The following is a 20,286-nucleotide window of genomic DNA, read 5'->3' as shown; positions in this document are numbered from 1 at the left end:
GAGTGCAATGGGAATTCCACTGTTAAATGCAGAGGAGAGAGCAGATAGGTGGAAAGAATACATTGAAAGCCTCTATGAGGGTGAAGATTTGTCTGATGTGATAGAAGAAGAAACAGGAGTCGATTTAGAAGAGATAGGCGATCCAGTATTAGAATCGGAATTTAAAAGAGCTTTGGAGGACTTACGGTCAAATAAGGCAGAAGGGATAGATAACATTCCATCAGAATTTCTAAAATCATTGGGGGAAGTGACAACAAAACGACTATTCACGTTGGTGTGTAGAATATATGAGTCTGGCGACATACCATCTGACTTTCGGAAAAGCATCATCCACACAATTCCGAAGACGGCAAGAGCTGACAAGTGCGAGAATTATCGCACAATCAGCTTAACAGCTCATGCATCGAAGCTGCGTACAAGAATAATATACAGAAGAATGGAAAAGAAAATTGAGAATGCACTAGGTGACGATCAGTTTGGCTTTAGGAAAAGTAAAGGGACGAGAGAGGCAATTCTGGCGTTACGGCTAATAATGGAAGCAAGGCTAAAGAAAAATCAAGACACTTTCATAAGATTTGTTGACCTGGAAAAAGCGTTCGACAATATAAAATGGTGCAAGCTGTTCGAGATTCTGAAAAAAATAGGGGTAAGCTATAGGGAGAGACGGGTCATATACAATATGTACAACAACCAAGAGAGAATAATAAGTGTGGACGATCAAGAACGAAGTGCTCGTATTAAGAAGGGTGTAAGACAAGGCTGTAGCCTTTCGCCCCTACTCTTCAATCTGTACATCTAGGAAGCAATGATGGATATAAAAGAAAGGTTCAGGAATGGAATTAAATTACAAGGTGAAAGGATATCAATGATACGATTCGCTGATGACATTGCTATCCTGAGTGAAAGTGAAGAAGAATTAAATGATTTGCTGAACGGAATGAACAGTCTAATGAATACACAGTATGGTTTGAGAGTAAATTGGAGAAAGACGAAGGTAGTGAGAAGTAGTAGAAATGAGAACAGCGAGAAACTTAACATCAGGATTGATGGTCACGAAGTCAATGAAGTTAAGGAATTCAGCTACCTAGGCAGTAAAATAACCAATGACGGACGGAGCAAGGAGGGCATCAAAAGCAGACTCGCTATGGCAAAAAAGGCATTTCTGGCCAAGAGAAGTCTACTAATATCAAATACCGGCCTTAATTTGAGGAAGAAATTTCTGAGGATGTACGTCTGGAGTACAGCATTGTATGGTAATGAAACATGGACTGTGGGAAAACCAGAACAGAAGAGAATCGAAGGATTTGAGATGTGGTGCTATAGACGAATGTTGAAAATTAGGTGGACTGATAAGGTATGGAATGAGGAGGTTCTACACAGAATCGGAGAGGAAAGGAATCTGTGGAAAACACTGATAAGGAGAAGGGACAGGATGATAGGACATCTGCTAAGACATGAGGGAATGACTTCCATGGTACTAGAGGGAGCCGTAGAGGGCAAAAACTGTAGAGGAAGACAGAGATTGGAATATGTCAAGCAAATAATAGAGGACGTAGGTTGCAAGTGCTACTCTGAGATGAAGAGGTTAGCACAGGAAAGGAATTCGTGGCGGGCCGCATCAAACCAGTCAGTAGACTGATGACAAAAAAAAAAATAAAAATAAAAAAAAAAAATAACTTCTCTCTCTTGCATAGTTAAAGGTGTACATTTAGGAAATTCAATAAGTTCTGATACACGATTTGAAGGTCTGATATTAAACATAATCTGATACAGTGAAAATCGTGTGGAACTATGTTGTAGGCTATTCACAATATTTTCAAAATTTTGAATGTGCTCAAACCAGGTTGGATGTTTATGGCTACAATAGGTTCTGCAAAGTCTCCCAATTTCCCTCATATATCTCTCTGCAGGATTGGTGGAGGGACAATAAACAGATATAAGTATGTGCTTCAGTTTTGATCTTTGAATAAACTTTTTCCAAATTTTAGAGGTGAACTGTGAACCATTATCTGATAATACAGGTTTTGGTTTACCCATCTGTGCGAAATAACCTCTTTCAATTTTTATTATAATTTAATAGCTAGTAGCTTTTTTCACAGGATATAGTATAATTAATTTTGAAAATACATCTACCATAACAAATATGTAACAGTGACCTCCTTTACTCTTTGGTAACATTCCATATAAGTCCATAGCGATAAGATCTAATCGTTTTTCCGGAATAATGTTTTGCATCTCTCCACCACGTCTTTGATTGCTCACTTTAACTCTCTGACATTTGTCACAGGTTGCCAATTCTTTTCTTACCTTCTTTCCAATATTGAAAAAATAAACGTTTTCTTGTATCTTTTGAATGCACTTCTGTATCGTACAATGACCAAAATTTTCATGTATGTAAATGATCAGCTTTTCAGCATCTGCCTCTGGCCAACAAAGTTTCCAATTATCAGAATCTACATCTGCTCTCCGAAATAATATCCGCTTATGTAATTTGTAAAATTTATCAAGTTTCTCATACTCCTTCTTGCCTAAACATTCTTTGATTAATTTCCAACTTTGATCTAAATTTTGATTTTCACTAATTTTGTTACACATAACTCTAATTGTTTTCTCATTTCCCACCCCTTTCAAGTATCTAATTTTAAATTGCTTTTACTCCTCTTGTTCAAAAATCTCACTTTTCTCCCTTGAAAGTGAATCAGCTACTACATTCTCAGAACCTTTTATGTGCTTGATTTCAAAGTCAAACTGTTGCAGAAATATTGCCCATCTGGTCAATCTACTGTGGTCTAATTTGCACTCTTGTAAGTAACTCAAAGCTTTGTTATCCAAAAATACTATGGTTTTATGTCCAATGAGGTAAATTCTAAATTTTGTAAAAGCCCAATGAATTGCCAAAGTTCCTTCTCTGTGACTGTATAATTTTTTCTCATGCTTGAGCAACATTCTGCTTGCAAATGCTATGGTACAATGTATCTGAACCCCATTCTCTACTCTTTCTTGAAATAACTCTGCTCCAAGCCCATAATTACTGCTATCAGGGTTCAAACAAAATGGTAAATTAAAATCAGGTCTGTGTAATAAGTGTTGCTTCCTCAACACTTGCTTAATTTTATCAAACTCTTCCTGACAGTTTTTATCCCAAACCCAAACAGTGTTTTTCTTGAGTAACTGACTTAAACATGGTGCATTCAGACTCTGATCACTTATATGTTTTTGGTAATAGCCGCATAATCCAAAGAACGACTTTAATTGTTTTTTAGTCTTAGGAATAGGAACTTCTGAAATTGCTTTAATTTTTTCTGGATCTGCCTTTTCCCTTGTCTGTGACAACATGTCCCAAAAATTTTAATTCAGAAACTGCAAATTTACATTTCCCTAATTTCAATGTCATCCCCCCTTTCCTAAGTTTTTCACAAACTGACTTCAAAATTGAAAAATGTTCCTCCCAATTTTGCCCTGTAACCAAAATGTCATCTACATAAATTATCAGTTTAAATGCAAGTTCTGGCCCCAGTACATGATCCAAAGCTCTTATAAATTCGGAAACAGAATTTAACCCAAATGGCACAACACAATATTGGTAACTCTTACGATTGTACAAGAAAGCGGTATATTTTCTAGAATTAACCGAAAGTGGTTCCTGATGAAAACCCGAAGTTAGATCCAAACTTGACATATATTTTATATCTGTAAATTTATGGAGTAACTCATCAATATTTTCGGGATGGTCTGTCTGTCTGAACAAAATTTTGTTTAAGTGTGTAGAGTCCAAAACCAACCTTACTCCACCATCTTTTTTCGAAACAACTACTAAAGGATTATTATACGCACTGATACTCCTTTCTATTATATTACATCCTTCCATCTGTGTCAGCTCTTTCTCAACATCAGGTATTTTTGATATTGCAATACTGTATGGTTTTATGAAAAGTGGTTCATGAGATTTTACCTGAAGCTCACACTGATAACCCTTTACATCATCCCGACCAGGTATGTCACTGAAACCATCACTGTATTCCCACAGCAGATTTTCTAACTGTTGTTTTTGCTCCCCAGATAAATTTTGTGTTTCTTAAATTTTCAAATTTACTAAATTTCCAAATTCAACTTCATCAGTATCAAATCTATGAATTTCAATGTTCTCCAATCTATTTTCTTTTAGTAAATTGATACTGTCAAAATTTCCATTACTCTGATCTCCAAGTGTCTTCACAAATTTTCTCTGAATGCATTCCCTTTCACTGGTTTCTATGAAAAGTTTTCTTCCACCCCAATCAAATGCTGTATTTACTTTTACTATCCAATTCATAACCAAAAGAAAATCCTCATTAAATTCCTGAATCACAAAACATCCCTGTGTGAACAACTTGCCTTCAATTAAAAATGTCACTAATGCCTGGCTTTTTACCAATTTACTGCTTTTCCCAGTAGCACCTTTTATCTTTACCCCAACAACTGGCATTTCAACATAATCTTTCCCCACTTTTAATTTCTTCCTTAACCTTTCAGACATTCCTGAGACCTCACTTCCTGTATCAATTAAACATTTAACAACCCATGACCCAATTTGAACTTTTGTATAAGGACTGCAAAATTGATCGCTTTTTGCAGAACCAGTATCCTCATGTAATAAATCACTTTCAATTTCCCCAAACCTGTACTTATCAGAATCATATGGTATACCATTATATGTATTATTTGTCACAGTTCAAAATTTGCACAAGATACAAAATTGTCATTAGTACTCTCTATTGAATGGAATGTAGTCAAATTAAATCGGGTGATGCTGAGGGAATTAGATTAGGAAATGAGACACTTAAAGTAGTAAAGGAGTTTTGCTATTTAGGGAGTAAAATAACTGATGATGGTCGAAGTAGAGAGGAAATAAAATGTAGACTGGCAATGGCAAGGAAATCGTTTCTGAAGAAGAGAAATTTGTTAACATCGAGTATAGATTTAAGAGTCAGGAAGTCGTTTCTGAAAGTATTTGTATGGAGTGTAGCCATGTATGGAAGTGAAACATGGACGATAACTAGTTTGGACAAGAAGAGAATAGAAGCTTTTGAAATGTGGTGCTACAGAAGAATGCTGAAGATAAGGTGGGTAGATCATGTAACTAATGAGGAGGCATTGAATAGGATTGGGGAGAAGAGAAGTTTGTGGCACAACTTGACTAGGAGAAGGGATCGGTTGGTAGGACATGTTTTGAGGTATCAAGGGATCACAAATTTAGCATTGGAGGGCAGCGTGGAGGGTAAAAATCGTAGAGGGAGACCAAGAGATGAATACACTAAGCAGATTCAGAAGGATGTAGGTTGCAGTAGGTACTGGGAGATGAAGAAGCTTGCACAGGATAGTGTAGCATGGAGAGCTGCATCAAACCAGTCTCAGGACTGAAGACCACCACCACAACAACAACAACAACAACAACAACAACAACAACAACATATCAACTGGTTCAAATTGTTCTGTGGCCATTGTGCCTTCCAAGTTTCTGCTTTAATGTTCTCCGTGTTGTGTTCTGCAAGTTTAAGTTTTCTTATTTTAACCAAGCCTGTATTAGATCTAATGATTTATTTGCATTAAATGAAAGGAAATGTTTTCACTGTACTTTCAACATTTCAGATCCTGTGATATATGGCCAGGATTTACCAAATGATCAGCAAATGTATAATTATGTTCAGTTGCTAACTAGAACTGGCAAACTAACATTTGGACCAGGACAACAACAAGAATGTTCAAGATATGGAAGACAGGGTATTTCATCATTAGATGCTATTTCAGCAAGTATATCTCCAACTGTAATTGACAAGGTAAGGAAGCACATGTATCATGTAGATTGCTGTTGCTGTCTTCAGTCTAAATGACACTTAACCTTCTGATAGCCATGTGTATGTGTCAGATACACAGTGACAATGTTTGTTACCTTTTCCGTGAAAGGGGGAGGGAGGAAAATCCCCCCTTTGTTCTAGCCTCCTCTTTCGATCCCACACTATTTCAGTCCTGGTCACTGTTTGTTACTGTAAACAGGAAGCTAATAACTCATAGTTCATACCTGAGGAATACATATGGACCTTCATGTAAGTTTGTAACTTTTTATTTTCCAAGAAATATTGTTAAATTTTTAATGCTTATTAGTAATTAAAATAGTATACCAGATGAAGTTACATGTGTCTTGAATCAACAAAGAAATTGTGTGTGTCAGATACACATGACCTTCAGTGCCTGCGTCATGTTATTTATTCAGTTTAGTTTCATATTTATTTCTTAGGTGCTATGGGGGACGAAGAGATGTGTAATTCAAGCAGTCTTTTGGCTGTTGAAGCTATGATAAATGGAGTTTTGCACAATACTAACAATGAGAATGATCAGGACAACAGTTTTATAGAGCACAGTGGTACTGATGAAGAAGAGATTCTGATACAGAATTGAGTGCTGAGTTCAGCTCAGAAGGCAATGAAGATGAGAGCACCCAATAGATATTTCAAGCTGTTCAAAGGAGAATTAAAAAGTACTCAAGGTTCTTTTCTGATGTATGTTGTTGCCATAAATTCATTTATAATCTGGAAAGAAAACACCAACAATAATCTCAGGAGAAGAAAATGTCTCGAAAATCTTTTGAACAAACTTGTGCAGGAGCACATAAAAAGGAGAAGTACTAAAGTAACAGGAGAACTCCATACAAAAGTTTTAAATGTGTGACACACAGAAGATGAGCACCAACTGCAACAAGGAAGAGGAGAAGATCAGCCTCAGGAGCATCCGATTAAAAAATGTCAGCCATATTTAGTTAGTAAGAAAATGAGAATCACCTATTTCAAATGTGAAATATGTGGACAGTTTGTTTACAACATTCAATAAATGTTAGCAATGATTGTATTTCAACTCTAAATAATCACCTTTTTCAAGTGTGAGGGATACGGATGGTCTTTTTTGCTTACATCATTCAAGAAATGTTTGCGCTGATGGTATTTCAGCTTCTAAATAAGTTTAGTATATTGTAAAAACCAAAATTTCAAGCATAATCTTGGGTAAATTCGACATTTGTGTACGGGAAGTATGTATCAGTACCTCGAGAAAAAAGATCAAATGTGTGTGAAATCTTATGGGACTTAACTGCTAAGGTCATCAGTCCCTAAGCTTACACACTACTTAACCTACATTATCCTAAGGAAAAACACACACACCTATGCCCGAGGGAGGGAGGACAGTTCATGACTGCAGTGCCTTAGACCGCTCGGCTAATCCTGCGCGGCGTACCTCGAGAAGCTGTGGGAAGAAAATGTGTGTTATGTTTCACAACGTTATTTTTAAATATTTTTTTTTACTTTGCTTTTGTTTGTATTACCCATGAATAATACCTAATATTGCTTTTATGATAAACATTTAACTTTTAAAAAGACATAAAGTTTATTAACAACAAGTAGTATCCGTGAGATACGTGCAGCTGCTCTTGTCCAACTACAAGGCATGCCTATCGGAAGGTCATTTGATCAGGCGTGATCATTTTTAAAAAATGGTGTTTGTTGAGTGGGGGCTCCACACACTGCTAGGGGTTTTGCCTGTCTTTCCACATCAGAATTTTTCGCCTCCAATCTGTCTTTAATCTTCCCTCCTCAAGGAATGGAAAGCTATTCATTATCCTTATGCAAATCCTGATGTTATCAGTCTTCCTTCAAGCAAGAGCTCGACTGCTTGGTCACGAATTGCACTAGCTTTGTTGCGAAGGGTCTCAACCAACTTTCTGAGATTGCTGCTTACAAAACTAAGCACAGTTATCTTATCTTTGAAGTGTAGTATGGCCTCCAGGAACTCTGCAAAAGATATAATGTCCATCACAGATCTTGTCAGCTGAAGCCTTCCATCTCCCTTCTCATACTGGCAACCCCACCCACATCACATAACCTCAAATTTTTACAAATCTAATTCCACTGGTCTCTCCATTGTAGCTAATTCCGGTGCCCCTGCAGGAAGATCCTCTGCCTTCATTGGCCAGTATTCTCCCTTCTATTGTATGATAATTACTTCCATTACTGCAGGACTCCTTATTTCTCACTGTAGATGCAATGACCATTTATGCTATCACTTCCTATGCTTAAGTCCTTGCTGAAGTGGGCTGTTACCTTTCTGAGCATCATCCTGGTTCCAAATCCATCACTCTTTCTTAATCCATCTGGCTAACCACTTTCTGATCTATAAAGCTATCTGCTTCAAAAGGCTAATTTACACACAAATCTGTGGAATTGACATGGCTACCCACATGCCACTGTTCCCACTCTTCCAACACCCTCAACTTATAAAATCCCTCTAACGGAGCCTCAACATCTACTCCAAAATGGGACTAAAATGCTTCTTCTCTCTATTAAATGAGCCACCTTTTTAGATCTCTTCTTTGTCATATGGCTCCATAAACATCATTGTCCATATCAAATGCACCAACCATCAACAGTACCTCCGTTTTAAAAGCTGCCACCCATTCCATATCAAAAATTTTGGCATCCTTGGGCAGCATCTGCAGTGGAAAGCAGGAGTTACCTAATTATGCAGGTAAACTTGTTAAAACTAGTCCTTGTCCCACTCACTTAATCTTACCCTCACCCTCTTCCTTCCTTCAGTTCCTCACCCCTTCTGTCCCGTCCAAAACATCGTACTCAACTTTCCTCTATCTCCCTCTGTCCCATCCTACTCCTGTGTTTTGTGATTGCATCTTTCTTTATTCTCGTCTTTCCAATGCCACTGAATGCAGCATTTATTCCACTCTCCTGTGTACAAAAAAATTGTGACCCCCACCTTACCCAATAGAACTCAGCACATCCTGATTGCCACACTCCTTCCCTCTCCACCCACTCATGCACATTTATCCAACACAGATTTGTGCATTAACTTACCCTAGTGATTGTGTCGGAAAGTGTGCTTTTATTATTATTATTATTATTTGGCTTGCGTTCATTGAACCATTCTGGTGTGTAGAGAAATCACAATTTAACTAGATCGAAAAGTGACTTGGCATCATTTTGCCATTTCCACATCTTGAATCTTGACATATTAACTACAGACAGTATAAAATATAAAAAAGAGAATGCAACAGAGATTGGGAAGCACACATTTAGAGATTAGAATGTTTATGTAACCAGTAGAAGGATCACCAAATTTCAGATATACACGTAGTTTTGTGGAAAACAAAAAAGGGGTTTGTATATTTGAGCATCATTGTGACATAATAAAACAGGAGCATTTGTGGGAAGGGGCACCTTCAATTTCACAACGTTTTGCTGCAAGTGGTTTACGCATATTAAAGAAACGGCAGCAGTGGTTCTTTCTTCTGATAGTTGCAGAGTATCTGTGATGTCTGTGCAGTACAAGTGGGTAGGAGGGTAGGAGTTGAACCATGTTCAGTACAGATTTGTACAAAGGTAGTTATCAGCTTCCTGCTCACCTGAAATTTTCAAAAGCAGGGGGTGCTTCTAATTTTTAATTGGGTGGCAGTAGGGTATTGATCTTTGTGGCAGATTGAGAGCCACCAATCCTCTGCCCATTCCTTATTGTCCACTTGAAGAACACCAGTGTTTCTGGTCCTGTAATGAACATCTGTCTACTGTCCTTCAATTTCAAGTTTTGGATGCAGCAACTGGCTGAGCAAGAATGAGCAGGGGATCGATTCCTTTCAATCTACCATAAAGTTCAATACTATGCAGCCATTCAACCAGTAATTGGAAGCACCCCCACTTTTGTAAGTTTCAATAAAACGGGAAACTGACAATTACATTGGTACGAACGCACTAAAAGACTGTATCTTAAAACTAGATATGTTTGTGTACTGTTGTTCAATTTATGCCATGCATCACTCATTTCATATACGTGGCTCCTTTCCCTCACTTTTTTTATTGTTTCCATGCTGGAATTTCTGTTGTTATTGCACATATAACTGTTAGTGGTGGTGGCGGCGTTTTTTTTTTTTTTTTTTTTTAATACTGCAACCAAAAAGTTTTATTTTGTGGAATGGAGAGGCATCTTCAGTGCAACTGCTTAAACTTTTGTGAGATATTTTTTTCTCCAGTGTTGAAAAGAATATGCAGTAGGCCCTATGCATTTCAAAATGATTAATCTCCCACTGAAAGTTCTTGCTTTTGGGCTACTGTGTCTCGAGCATTACGATGTTATACTGTGTGAAAACATGCAAATGTCTTCCTTTGTATCACATGTAAACTTTTCTTAAAAAGAAATAGAGAGATGAATTCTGTTCATAATAACAAAAGATTCTGTCAACATGTAAGCGTAGGCTTCCGCGGCCGTTGTCTTCTTCAATAAAATTCTTCAGGGTATCTGACCGCATCGTCATAATTTAAAATGCGCCAACGTTTCGGCCAGTGTTGCAGCTAGCCTTCATCAGGGCCTTACGTTAACTGCTAAATGAACACACTTGGTTCCTTAAATAGCTGCACGAGAAAACTGTGTCGTTACTTGATTGGCTGTAAAAGGAGGAGGAGGAGGAGGGGTGAAAGGTATGCTTTATTGGTGTTTCCTTTATTATCTGTCATTGGCTGAAATAGCTGTTTTCTATTGGTCTTTATATTAATCCACCCCATTGGAGGAGACGGACGAATAGCGAACAGGTGATGGCTGTGACGTCACACTGTTTCCATGCTGTCCAGAAGCCGGCTGCGGCGTGCCATTGCTTTGTGTGCTCGCGACCACTACTGCGGCTCTCCGCGTGTCTGCATGGGCCGCCATGGCTCTGCCGCCGCTGCGTAGCCCTGCTATTGCAGGCAGCCAAGACCTCGGAAGCTTGTACCCGTCCTCTCTATTCATGTTGGCGGGTCTTTTGGCTATTTCTATCGCCTCTCTAATCTTTCTTTTGAAAGTGAGAGGCTGTTTCGCCAGGACGCGGGCTTCTTGAAAAAATATTGGTTTCCCGCACTCGTCTCGGTGTTCCGCCACTGCTGACTTAGTGTGTTGTTTCAGGCGGATATATCTTTCATGTTCCGAGAGCCTTGTGCTAATCGGACGTCCCGTCTCACCTATGTAGACTAATCCACACGCACAACCAATTTCATACACGCCAGCTGTGTGTAGTTTGTCAACTGCATCCTTGGTAGAACCGAGCATGTCTGATATTTTGTTTCTGCTTCGGAAAATTGGTTTGATGTCGGCTTTTCGTAGAATTTTGCCAATACGTTCGGTGACCCCTTGTACATATGGTAACACAGCAATGCTCTGTGCCTCCTTGTCCTCTTCCCTATTAGTCTTCTCCCTTGTCGACATGGTGCTGTCTATCATCTGCTTTCCATAGCCATTAGTTCCGAAGATGGACCTGAGGCGTTCAAGTTCTGTCTTCAGATGTTCTTCGTCGCTTATCCTGTACACTCTCTTCGTTAGCGGGTGCAGGGCGGACTTCTTCTGCGTGAGGTGATGGTGGGAGGAGGCGTGAAGGTACCTGTCCGTATTGGTTGGTTTCCTGTACACTTTGTGGCCAAGTTTACCATCAGGTTTTCGATAAACTTCCACGTCGAGAAAAGGCAGCACCCCATTCTTCTCTGTTTCCATTGTAAACTGAATTTTCCTATGCTGTTGGTTAAGGTGCTTGTGGAAGTTCTGTAACTCCTCTTCTCCGTGGGGCCAGATGACGAAAGTATCATCGACATAGCGAAGCCAACAACTTGGACGTAATGGTGCGGACTGGAGGGCTGTTTCCTCAAATGCCTCCATGAAAATTTCTGCTGCAATAGGCGATAGGGGTGAGCCCATAGCTACACCATCAGTTTGTTCATAAAATTGACCTCTCCACTTGAAATAGGTGGTCGTCAGACAGTGGCGCACAAGCTCACATATATCAGGTGCCACGCGTTCTTCTAGGACATTCGTGAATAGGGATTTGACGTCGAAACTAACCATCAGATCTTGGTCCGTAACACGCATTTCCTTTAGGAGAGACACGAAGTGAGTGGAATCCTTAACGTAGCACTCGGTTTGATGCACTAGGTGTCGGAGCCTAGGTGCCAGTTCTTTCGCTAGGTAGTAGGTCGGTGTATTTATACTGTTTACTATGAGCCTTAAGGGGAAATCGGTTTTGTGTACCTTCGGTACACCATATATCCTTGGTGCCTGTGTCACTTGCGGGATGAATCTTCTGGCCTTGTCGAAGTTGATTCTAGAGTGCTTGAGCAGTGCCTGCGTCGTTTTGATTACCTTGGCCGTCGGATCTCCCTGAAGTTTCTTGTAGATAGGTTCTGCGAGAATATCTTCCATTCGTTTGTTGTAATCCGTTGTGTCCAAGACTACAGTGGCGTTGCCCTTACCTGCCTGTACCACTACTAAGTGGGGGTTGTCCCTGAGTTCCTTGATGGCATGGTATTCCTCAGCGTTGATGTTTTGCTTCGGTGGCTTTGCTTTATTCAGAACTCTGACCGTTTCCTGGCCACATAGTGTACAGGAAACCAACCAATACGGACAGGTACCTTCACGCCTCCTCCCCACCATCACCCCACGCAGAAGAAGTCCGCCCTGCACACGCATACGAAGAGAGCGTACAGGATAAGCGACGAAGAACATCTGAAGACAGAACTTGAACGCCTCAGGTCCATCTTCGGAACTAATGGCTATGGGAAGCAGATGATAGACAGCACCATGTCGACAAGGGAGAAGACTAATAGGGAAGAGGAGAAGGAGGCACAGAGCATTGCTGTGTTACCATATGTACAAGGGGTCACCGAACGTATTGGCAAAATTCTACGAAAAGCCGACATCAAACCAATTTTCTGAAGCAGAAACAAAATATCAGACATACTCGGTTCTACCAAGGATGCAGTTGACAAACTACACACAGCTGGCGTGTATGAAATTGGTTGTGCGTGTGGATTAGTCTACATAGGTGAGACGGGACGTCCGATTAGCACAAGGCTCTCGGAACATGAAAGATATATCCGCCTGAAACAACACACTAAGTCAGCAGTGGCGGAACACCGAGACGAGTGCGGGAAACCAATATTTTTTCAAGAAGCCCGCATCCTGGCGAAACAGCCTCTCACTTTCAAAAGAAAGATTAGAGAGGCGATAGAAATAGCCAAAAGACCCGCCAACATGAATAGAGAGGACGGGTACAAGCTTCCGAGGTCTTGGCTGCCTGCAATAGCAGGGCTACGGAGCGACGGCAGAGCCGTGGCGGCCCATGCAGACACGCGGAGAGCCGCAGTAGTGGTCGCGAGCACACAAAGCAATGGCACGCCGCAGCCGGCTTCTGGACAGCATGGAAACAGTGTGACGTCACAGCCATCACCTGTTCGCTATTCGTCCGTCTCCTCCAATGGGGTGGATTAATATAAAGACCAATAGAAAACAGCTATTTCAGCCAATGACAGATAATAAAGGAAACACCAATAAAGCATACCTTTCACCCCTCCTCCTCCTCCTCCTTTTACAGCCAATCAAGTAACGACACGGTTTTCTCGTGCAGCTATTTAAGGAACCAAGTGTGTTCATTTAGCAGTTAACGTAAGGCCCTGATGAAGGCTAGCTGCAACACTGGCCGAAACGTTGGCGCATTTTAAATTATGATGATGCGGTCTGATACCCTGAAGAATTTTATTGAAGAATTCTGTGAACAGTTTCATTTCCATATTTGTTGCCATTTAATACAGTTTCTACTGATCGGCCATGATGTAAAATTGCAATGTGTAAAGTGAGATTTTAGATTTAACTTTGTGCCAGTTTGATGCTATCAGATATCACTAGTATGTAAAATTGCTAGTAATGCTAGTGTAGCTATTGCACACTATTGATACATTTTTGTTTTAACTGTTCTTGTATGAGATAATTTTCATTGCTCTTTAGTTCAATATTTCTATTGCTTGATGTATTTTCTTCAAATATGAGAGAGCACCTAATTCTTTGCAGATTAATCAGTATCCAGCCAGTAGCATATCTCAAATAGGAACAAATTATGCTGCTAAGGAAGAACCTGTTATAAGTAATGAAGGTAACTTGACACATCCAGATCATCAGGTCAGTTTGCCACTACCAAAATTTAAAAAAGTTGTCCATAATGCTGCTTCTGACATTAAGGAAGCTACTGGACAAACACCTTCAGCATCATATTCTGCAATTGGTTTTCCAAGGAATCTGACGAGAGGAAATGGAAACAACCAACAGGTACAGCATTTAACTGTTAACCTTTTCTTAAAGCCATGTTTGAATTCGCTGCTGCTGCTGAAAGGCTAACTACATGAAAAACAGCGCAATTTTCACAGATATGCAGTAAATATGTGCCCCTCTTGATGACTTAGCACCTCGCTATTCTGTCAGTGGTCTCCTTTAGTCCTAAATATTTATGAAGTGTAATTAAAAACATTTTATACTGTCAGTTTGGACTTTTATTTGAATTGAAAGTGTGTAGGACGTGTTTTGGGAAATAATTTGCATTCTTGATTGTGTTTATATTATATTGTGAAGAGTGCTTTATTTAAGATGCAACATTTGTTTGATTGCTTCTCAAGAAATATGTGCTACTTTACTAGTGATATTTAATTCTTCTGTAGTGACAAGGGAATTAGCAATAAGTTGTTTTGTGAAATATTTAAGTGAGCTGTTGCACAGAAAACTACACAGTATTAATTAGTTAAACAATTCTTCATTTTGTAAACTTGCATAAAACAAACCCTTGTTATTGTTGAAGTTTGGGATGCTCAGCAGCTATGTTATGAATGTCCTGATTATTTACCTTGGCTGAGTGACCTTAAAAAATTTATAAAACCTTTCTTATTTAGTTGTTAAAACTAGATGACATAGGATAAAATAATTTTAATGTAAGACAAATGCCTTAAAATTGTGTAGTACTACATGCCCAAGTGCTATGATCTTGACACCCAGTTGTGGGCAAAATATTTATCAGATCCAAAGTCTGACACAGTAAACAGTCCATTGTAGGGGTGATGTCATGTACCTGGATATTTGTAGCCCATCGGCATTGCAAGGAATTGCACTGCTAGTGCCTGCACTAGAATCTCTCCATGCATACTAAAGAGTAGATGTCCATCCCCATTAGTGCATTGGAGCTCTGGGGAACACGCACCATGCCAGATGGCAGTTGCTGTGGTTGGGTGAACGGCTGGTTGGTGTCTCCATGGTGAGAGTTCCCAGCTGGAGTGGGTGACAGTAGGTCAGACTGTCTCCCATGAATCAACTTATAGTTAGCTTCTTCAGGTTGGAACACTCAATATGATTCTCTCTATTACAACACCAAAATGTTCACATCCTTGATTACGCCATGGGAGTAGGGACTGTGACATCAATATTAACAATCCTACCCATCACAGTACCTAGTCTGTACTAGAGAGGACTGTGAGACCTTGCTAACTCCTGAAACTCAGTTCTCCTGCAACAGATAAAAGATAAGTTAGGAGGCATGGCAGCATTGCGAAAGACAGGGAGTAGCTACCTCCTCATGAAGACAGCACAACCCCTCAGCCTTAGTTTTATGTGCTTCTTTGAGTGACATTCCTGTTTCTTTTACTCCCCATAGTAAAACAAAAATAAGTGTCATTACCTTTTAGCAGGATTTGATGTACAGTAGGATGAAGAACTGTTTGCCAATCTGTAACAGCGAGAAGTGCAGTTTGGCCATTGTATCAGGAAGGAACCGAATAATAATAGAGTTGCCATGTGAACATTTATTCTAGTGTTAAGGCAACCACACTTCCAGAAAAGGTGAAACACATGGTCTGCTAAAGTTATGTCAAACACTATGCACCACCCATGCAGTGCTTTACATATTTATGTTTTGATATATGTCATCTCATTGTCGTAATGAAACTGTCTGTGGCAGTTGTGCATGTACTCAGCGTGACGGAATACTTTGTGTCAGCTGTCTGGACTGGCAGACTTCCCCCTCGCTGCTGTTTCCCATTAACAAAAAGGAACAGACTGTCCAAGAACATAATACTTTGATCATTTATCATTCTCCGATGCTAACAGGACATATGAACTTCCTCACCCTGTTATGTGATAATCAGTTTCGTGACTTAATTGTTGCCCATGAAGACGAAATTAACCCTCATCGTACTGAAACAGAAACTCCTCTGTCTGAAGTGGGTGTCACCATTTTATTGTCTTCTGTCATACCAACGTCAGGATCCGCAATCCCCACTCCTTGACTGGAGAAGGATTGCTCTCCAGTGCCCCCCAGTAGAGGGTCTGGGTAACCCTCCTCCCAAAACCGTGAGGACTTGCAGCGCAACACAGGCCAGCAGCTTCAGGAACTGCTGGCCACCAGTGGCAGAGAGCCACCCACTCATCTTCTGTTCCTGATCTTAAATTAGATAACTCTTCAGAAACCTTCAAAAGTTCAGAAGACATGTTGATGAAGAAATCCAAGACAAAGGTTATTCTGATAGGCCAGCACGACCTATCTATTCATAGTGATCTGAAACCAATGTTCCTACACAATGTATGACTAAAAGTGGTGTGTGGTTTGCTACACCAGTCTCTTCATCCCCTCCCCTTTTCCAAATTACCTATGGTGACTATACAGAAGAATTGTAATGAGTGCAACTGCCATCCCTGTGACAACTACTGCCATTCTATTCTGCAGTCTGCATCGGCCTCAAGAAACCCAGCTTTCGTGTAATGACTATCCTAGTTCAGTTTCTGTCACATTTACTGTAGGAACCGTGTTAATCGCGTTCGTTCATAGAAATCGCTGTAGTGAATGGTTGCCCCTCCAAATGCTGGTGGAGGTGGTATCTGTGTCTTAGACCAACCATTGGTACCATTATTTGCAATTTTACTGGCCACCAGACAGGGAAATATGGAACCGTGAATTGATTAATCTGATACAACTATTTCTCCCTACCCTTCCTCATCTTTCAGAATTTAAAATGTGCATTACCCCCTATGGGGGCAGTTACACCATTCTAGGGGTCTCCTCATTGAATAGTTGTTTGCTGATTTTGAATTGTTACCTAAGTAATGTATCAACTACCCAATTTAGCATAGCATATGGCTCATTCCCTATGCTTTCACAATGCAGTCATGTTATTACAATGGGTAGTACAGAATGATATCTGTGGCAGTGACCACTTTCCATTGATCCTGCCACTGCCACTCCATCCCCCTTGAAACCAACTGGCCTGTGAGCATTTTGGGGTGTAAACTGGCAGATGTACACTTCAAACACCACTTTTGCCGTTTTTCCATCTGGACCTACTGATGTTCTTTATACTGCAATCACCAGTGCCTCTGATCCTGTTCTCCAAGGGCACTCGTCACATACAACCAGGTCCATGGTTGACTGAGGGCATTGTGTGGTGACAATCTGAGGCTGCCAGTAAACTATTCAGTGATTCAAAAACATCCCTCAATAATCTCTCATAATCTTCAAACAGCTGTGCACGAGGGCCCATTTTTCGATTAACACATCACAAGAAAGAGTGCTGCAAATGAAAATCTCCTCCCTGGAATACACACCATCCTCTGCCAAACCCAAAACAGATGATTTTTCCTTGCCGTCAGCTCATATAGTGATATTTCTGTTGATCCATCTGACCTATGCGAACATTTTTCAAACCATTTTGCAGTGACATCAGTGACTACCTCCTACCTCCACCCACCTTTCATGCTCATAAACAAAGAACGGAAAACACCTTCTTGCTCTCTACTCTACACTGTTTAAAGCCAGATAACAAACCAAATTGTGAGGCAAAGCCTGACAGAATACGTATTGCAGAAGACGTACACATGTAATAAGGAAAAAATTTTAAGCGACTGAGTAGTAAAATACAAAGAATGTCATGAAATGGAGTAAATAATTTCACAACTGTTTGTGACATGCATAACTCAGAAAAGGTCATAATTGTTTTAGTGTGTATATATCATAATGAAATCCAGCCTCACTAAAAGCCCACTACATTCTACATGTAAATGACACTGTTGTTGAGCGTCTTCAAGCGTATCAGCAGCTGTAACATATGTCTGATGCTCAGCAGCTAAACTGCAATGGGCTTTTGTGGAAATATGGATTAAATACTTAAAGGATTGTATAGGCATTGTATTCATTATGTTGAATCATACTATGTAAGACATTAAAAAATATAAAAAAAATCACAAATACAATACTGTTCAAAAGTCAAAGAGTAAATAGCTTTTTCTAAGAGTAATTATTGGTCCACATTTTGCATTATATTCATCAAATCAATAAATATTGTGTCCTACACACTTTTAAAAGTAGCCTGTGTGTTAATTCAGGGTATAAGCTAATTTCAAATTTCTTCCTAATCTGTCAAGCGATTTCTGCTGGAAGGAGTAATAAACATACTCGCACACAAACTTTCTCATAATATATATGGGATTATTATTGTTCCTAAAGAAGGAATGCAGATGTTTAAGGAGAAAGAGAAAATTGATTTTGCTATTGAGTATGGGACAATAATGTAGCAAACAATAGAAAATCTAGGATGTAATGTAACAATACCAGAGAAGGAAAGTTGCTACTCACCATATAGTGGAGATGCTGAGTCGCGATAGGCACAACAAAAAGATTCACACAAATACCTTTCGGCCATTAAGGCCTTTGTCAGCAGTAGACACAAATACACACACACTCGTGCAAACGCAACTTGCACACATGTCTGCAGTCTCAGAGAACTGAAACCACACTGCGAGCAGCAGCACCAGTGCATGATGCGAGTGGCAACTGGGTGGGGGTAATGAGGATGCTGGGGCAAGGAGGAGGAGGGGTAGTATGGTGGGAGTGGCAGACAGTGAAGTGTTGCAGTTTAGACGAGGTGCAGGAGAGAAAGGGGGGAGGGGGTAAATAGCAGAAAGGAGAGAGATAAAAAGAAATTGAAAGACTTGATGTGGCTGTGAAATGACAGCTGTGTAGTGCTGGAATGGGAACAGGGAGGGGGCTGGATGGGTGAGGACAGTGACTAACGAAGGTTTAGACCAGGAGGGTTACGGGAACGTAGGATGTATTGCAGGGAAAGTTCTCACCTGCACAATTCAGAAAAGCTGGTGGTTGTGGGAATGATCCATATGGCACAGGCTGTGAAGCAGTCATTGAGATGAAGGATGTCATGTTTGGCAGCGTGTTCAGCAACAGGGTGGTCCACTTGTTTTTTTTGCCCCAGTTTGTCGGTGGCCATTCATGCGGACAGTCAGCTTGTTGGTTTTCATGCCTACATAGAATGCAGCACAGTGGTTGCAGCTTAGCTTGTAAATCACATGATGGGTGTCACAGGTAGCCCTGCCTTTGATGGGCTAGGTGATGTTAGTGACCGGACTGGAGTAGGTGGTGGTAGGTGGATGTATGGGACAGGTCTTGTATCTAGGTCTATTACAGGGGTATCAGCCATGAGGTAAGGGATTGAGAGCAGGGGTTGTGTAAGGATGGACGAGCTATATTGTGTAGGTTCGGTGGACGGTGGAATACCATGGTAGGGGTGGGAAGGATAGTGGGCAGGACATTTCTCATTTCAGGGCATGACGAGAGGTAATCAAAACCCTGGCGGAGAATGTAATTCAGTTGCTCCAGTCCTGGATGGTACTGAGTTACGAGGGGAATGCTCTTCTGTGGCTGGACTTTGGGAGGTGGTGGGAGACTGGAAAGATAAGGCATGGGAGATTTGTTTTTGTACAAAGATGGGAGGATAATTATGGTCAGTGAAGGCTTCAGTGAGACCCTTGGTATATTTTGAGAGGGTCTGCACGTCACTGCAGATGCGACGACCACGGGTGGCTAGTCTGTACGGAAGGGATTTCTTGGTGTGGAACGGGTGGCAGTTGTCAAAGTGGAGGTATTGCTGATGGTTAGTAGTTTGATGGACGGAGGTACTAATGCAGCCATCTTTGAGGTGGAGGTCAACATCTAGGAAGGTGGCTTGTTGGTTTGAGTAGGACAAGGTGAAGCAAATGGGGTAGAAGTTGTTGAGGTTCTGGAGGAATGTGGATAGGGTGCCGTCAGCCTTGATCCAAATCACAAAGGTGGCTTCAATGAATCTAAGCCATGTTTAGGATTGTAAGTGTTTAGGAAGGATTCCTCTAGATGGCCCATGAATAGGTTGACATCTGATGGTGCCATGTGGGTGCCCATAGCCATACCTTGGACTTGTTTGTGGTAATGCCTTCAAAGGAGAACTAATTGTGGGTGAGGATGTAGTTGGTCATGGCGACTAGGAAGAATGTTGTTAGTTTGGAATCGTGTTGGGCCTTGGGAAAGGTAGTGTTCAATAGCAGTAAGGCCATGGGCATTAGGGATGTTAGTGTACAGGGAGATGGCATCAATAGTGACGAGCA

At 40.5% G+C, this 20,286-nt stretch overlaps 1 protein-coding gene across 1 annotated transcript in view; it reads left to right on the top strand.

Annotated features, from left to right (window-relative positions):
* The window catches only part of LOC126484568 (uncharacterized), a 246,590-nt gene that overhangs the window by 197,106 nt on the left and 29,198 nt on the right, over positions 1 to 20,286 (top strand). Inside the window, exons 7-8 of the mRNA XM_050108132.1 lie at positions 5,629 to 5,816; positions 13,894 to 14,148. Of these exons, the coding sequence (XP_049964089.1) occupies positions 5,629 to 5,816; positions 13,894 to 14,148 (443 nt within the window). The remainder of the gene's footprint in view (positions 1 to 5,628; positions 5,817 to 13,893; positions 14,149 to 20,286) is intronic.

This window comes from Schistocerca serialis, chromosome 1 (genome assembly GCF_023864345.2).
Source record: "Schistocerca serialis cubense isolate TAMUIC-IGC-003099 chromosome 1, iqSchSeri2.2, whole genome shotgun sequence".
Lineage (NCBI taxonomy): Eukaryota > Metazoa > Arthropoda > Insecta > Orthoptera > Acrididae > Schistocerca > Schistocerca serialis.
Note: the sequence above shows the minus strand (reverse complement) of the source record. Positions and strands in the feature narration are given on the sequence as shown.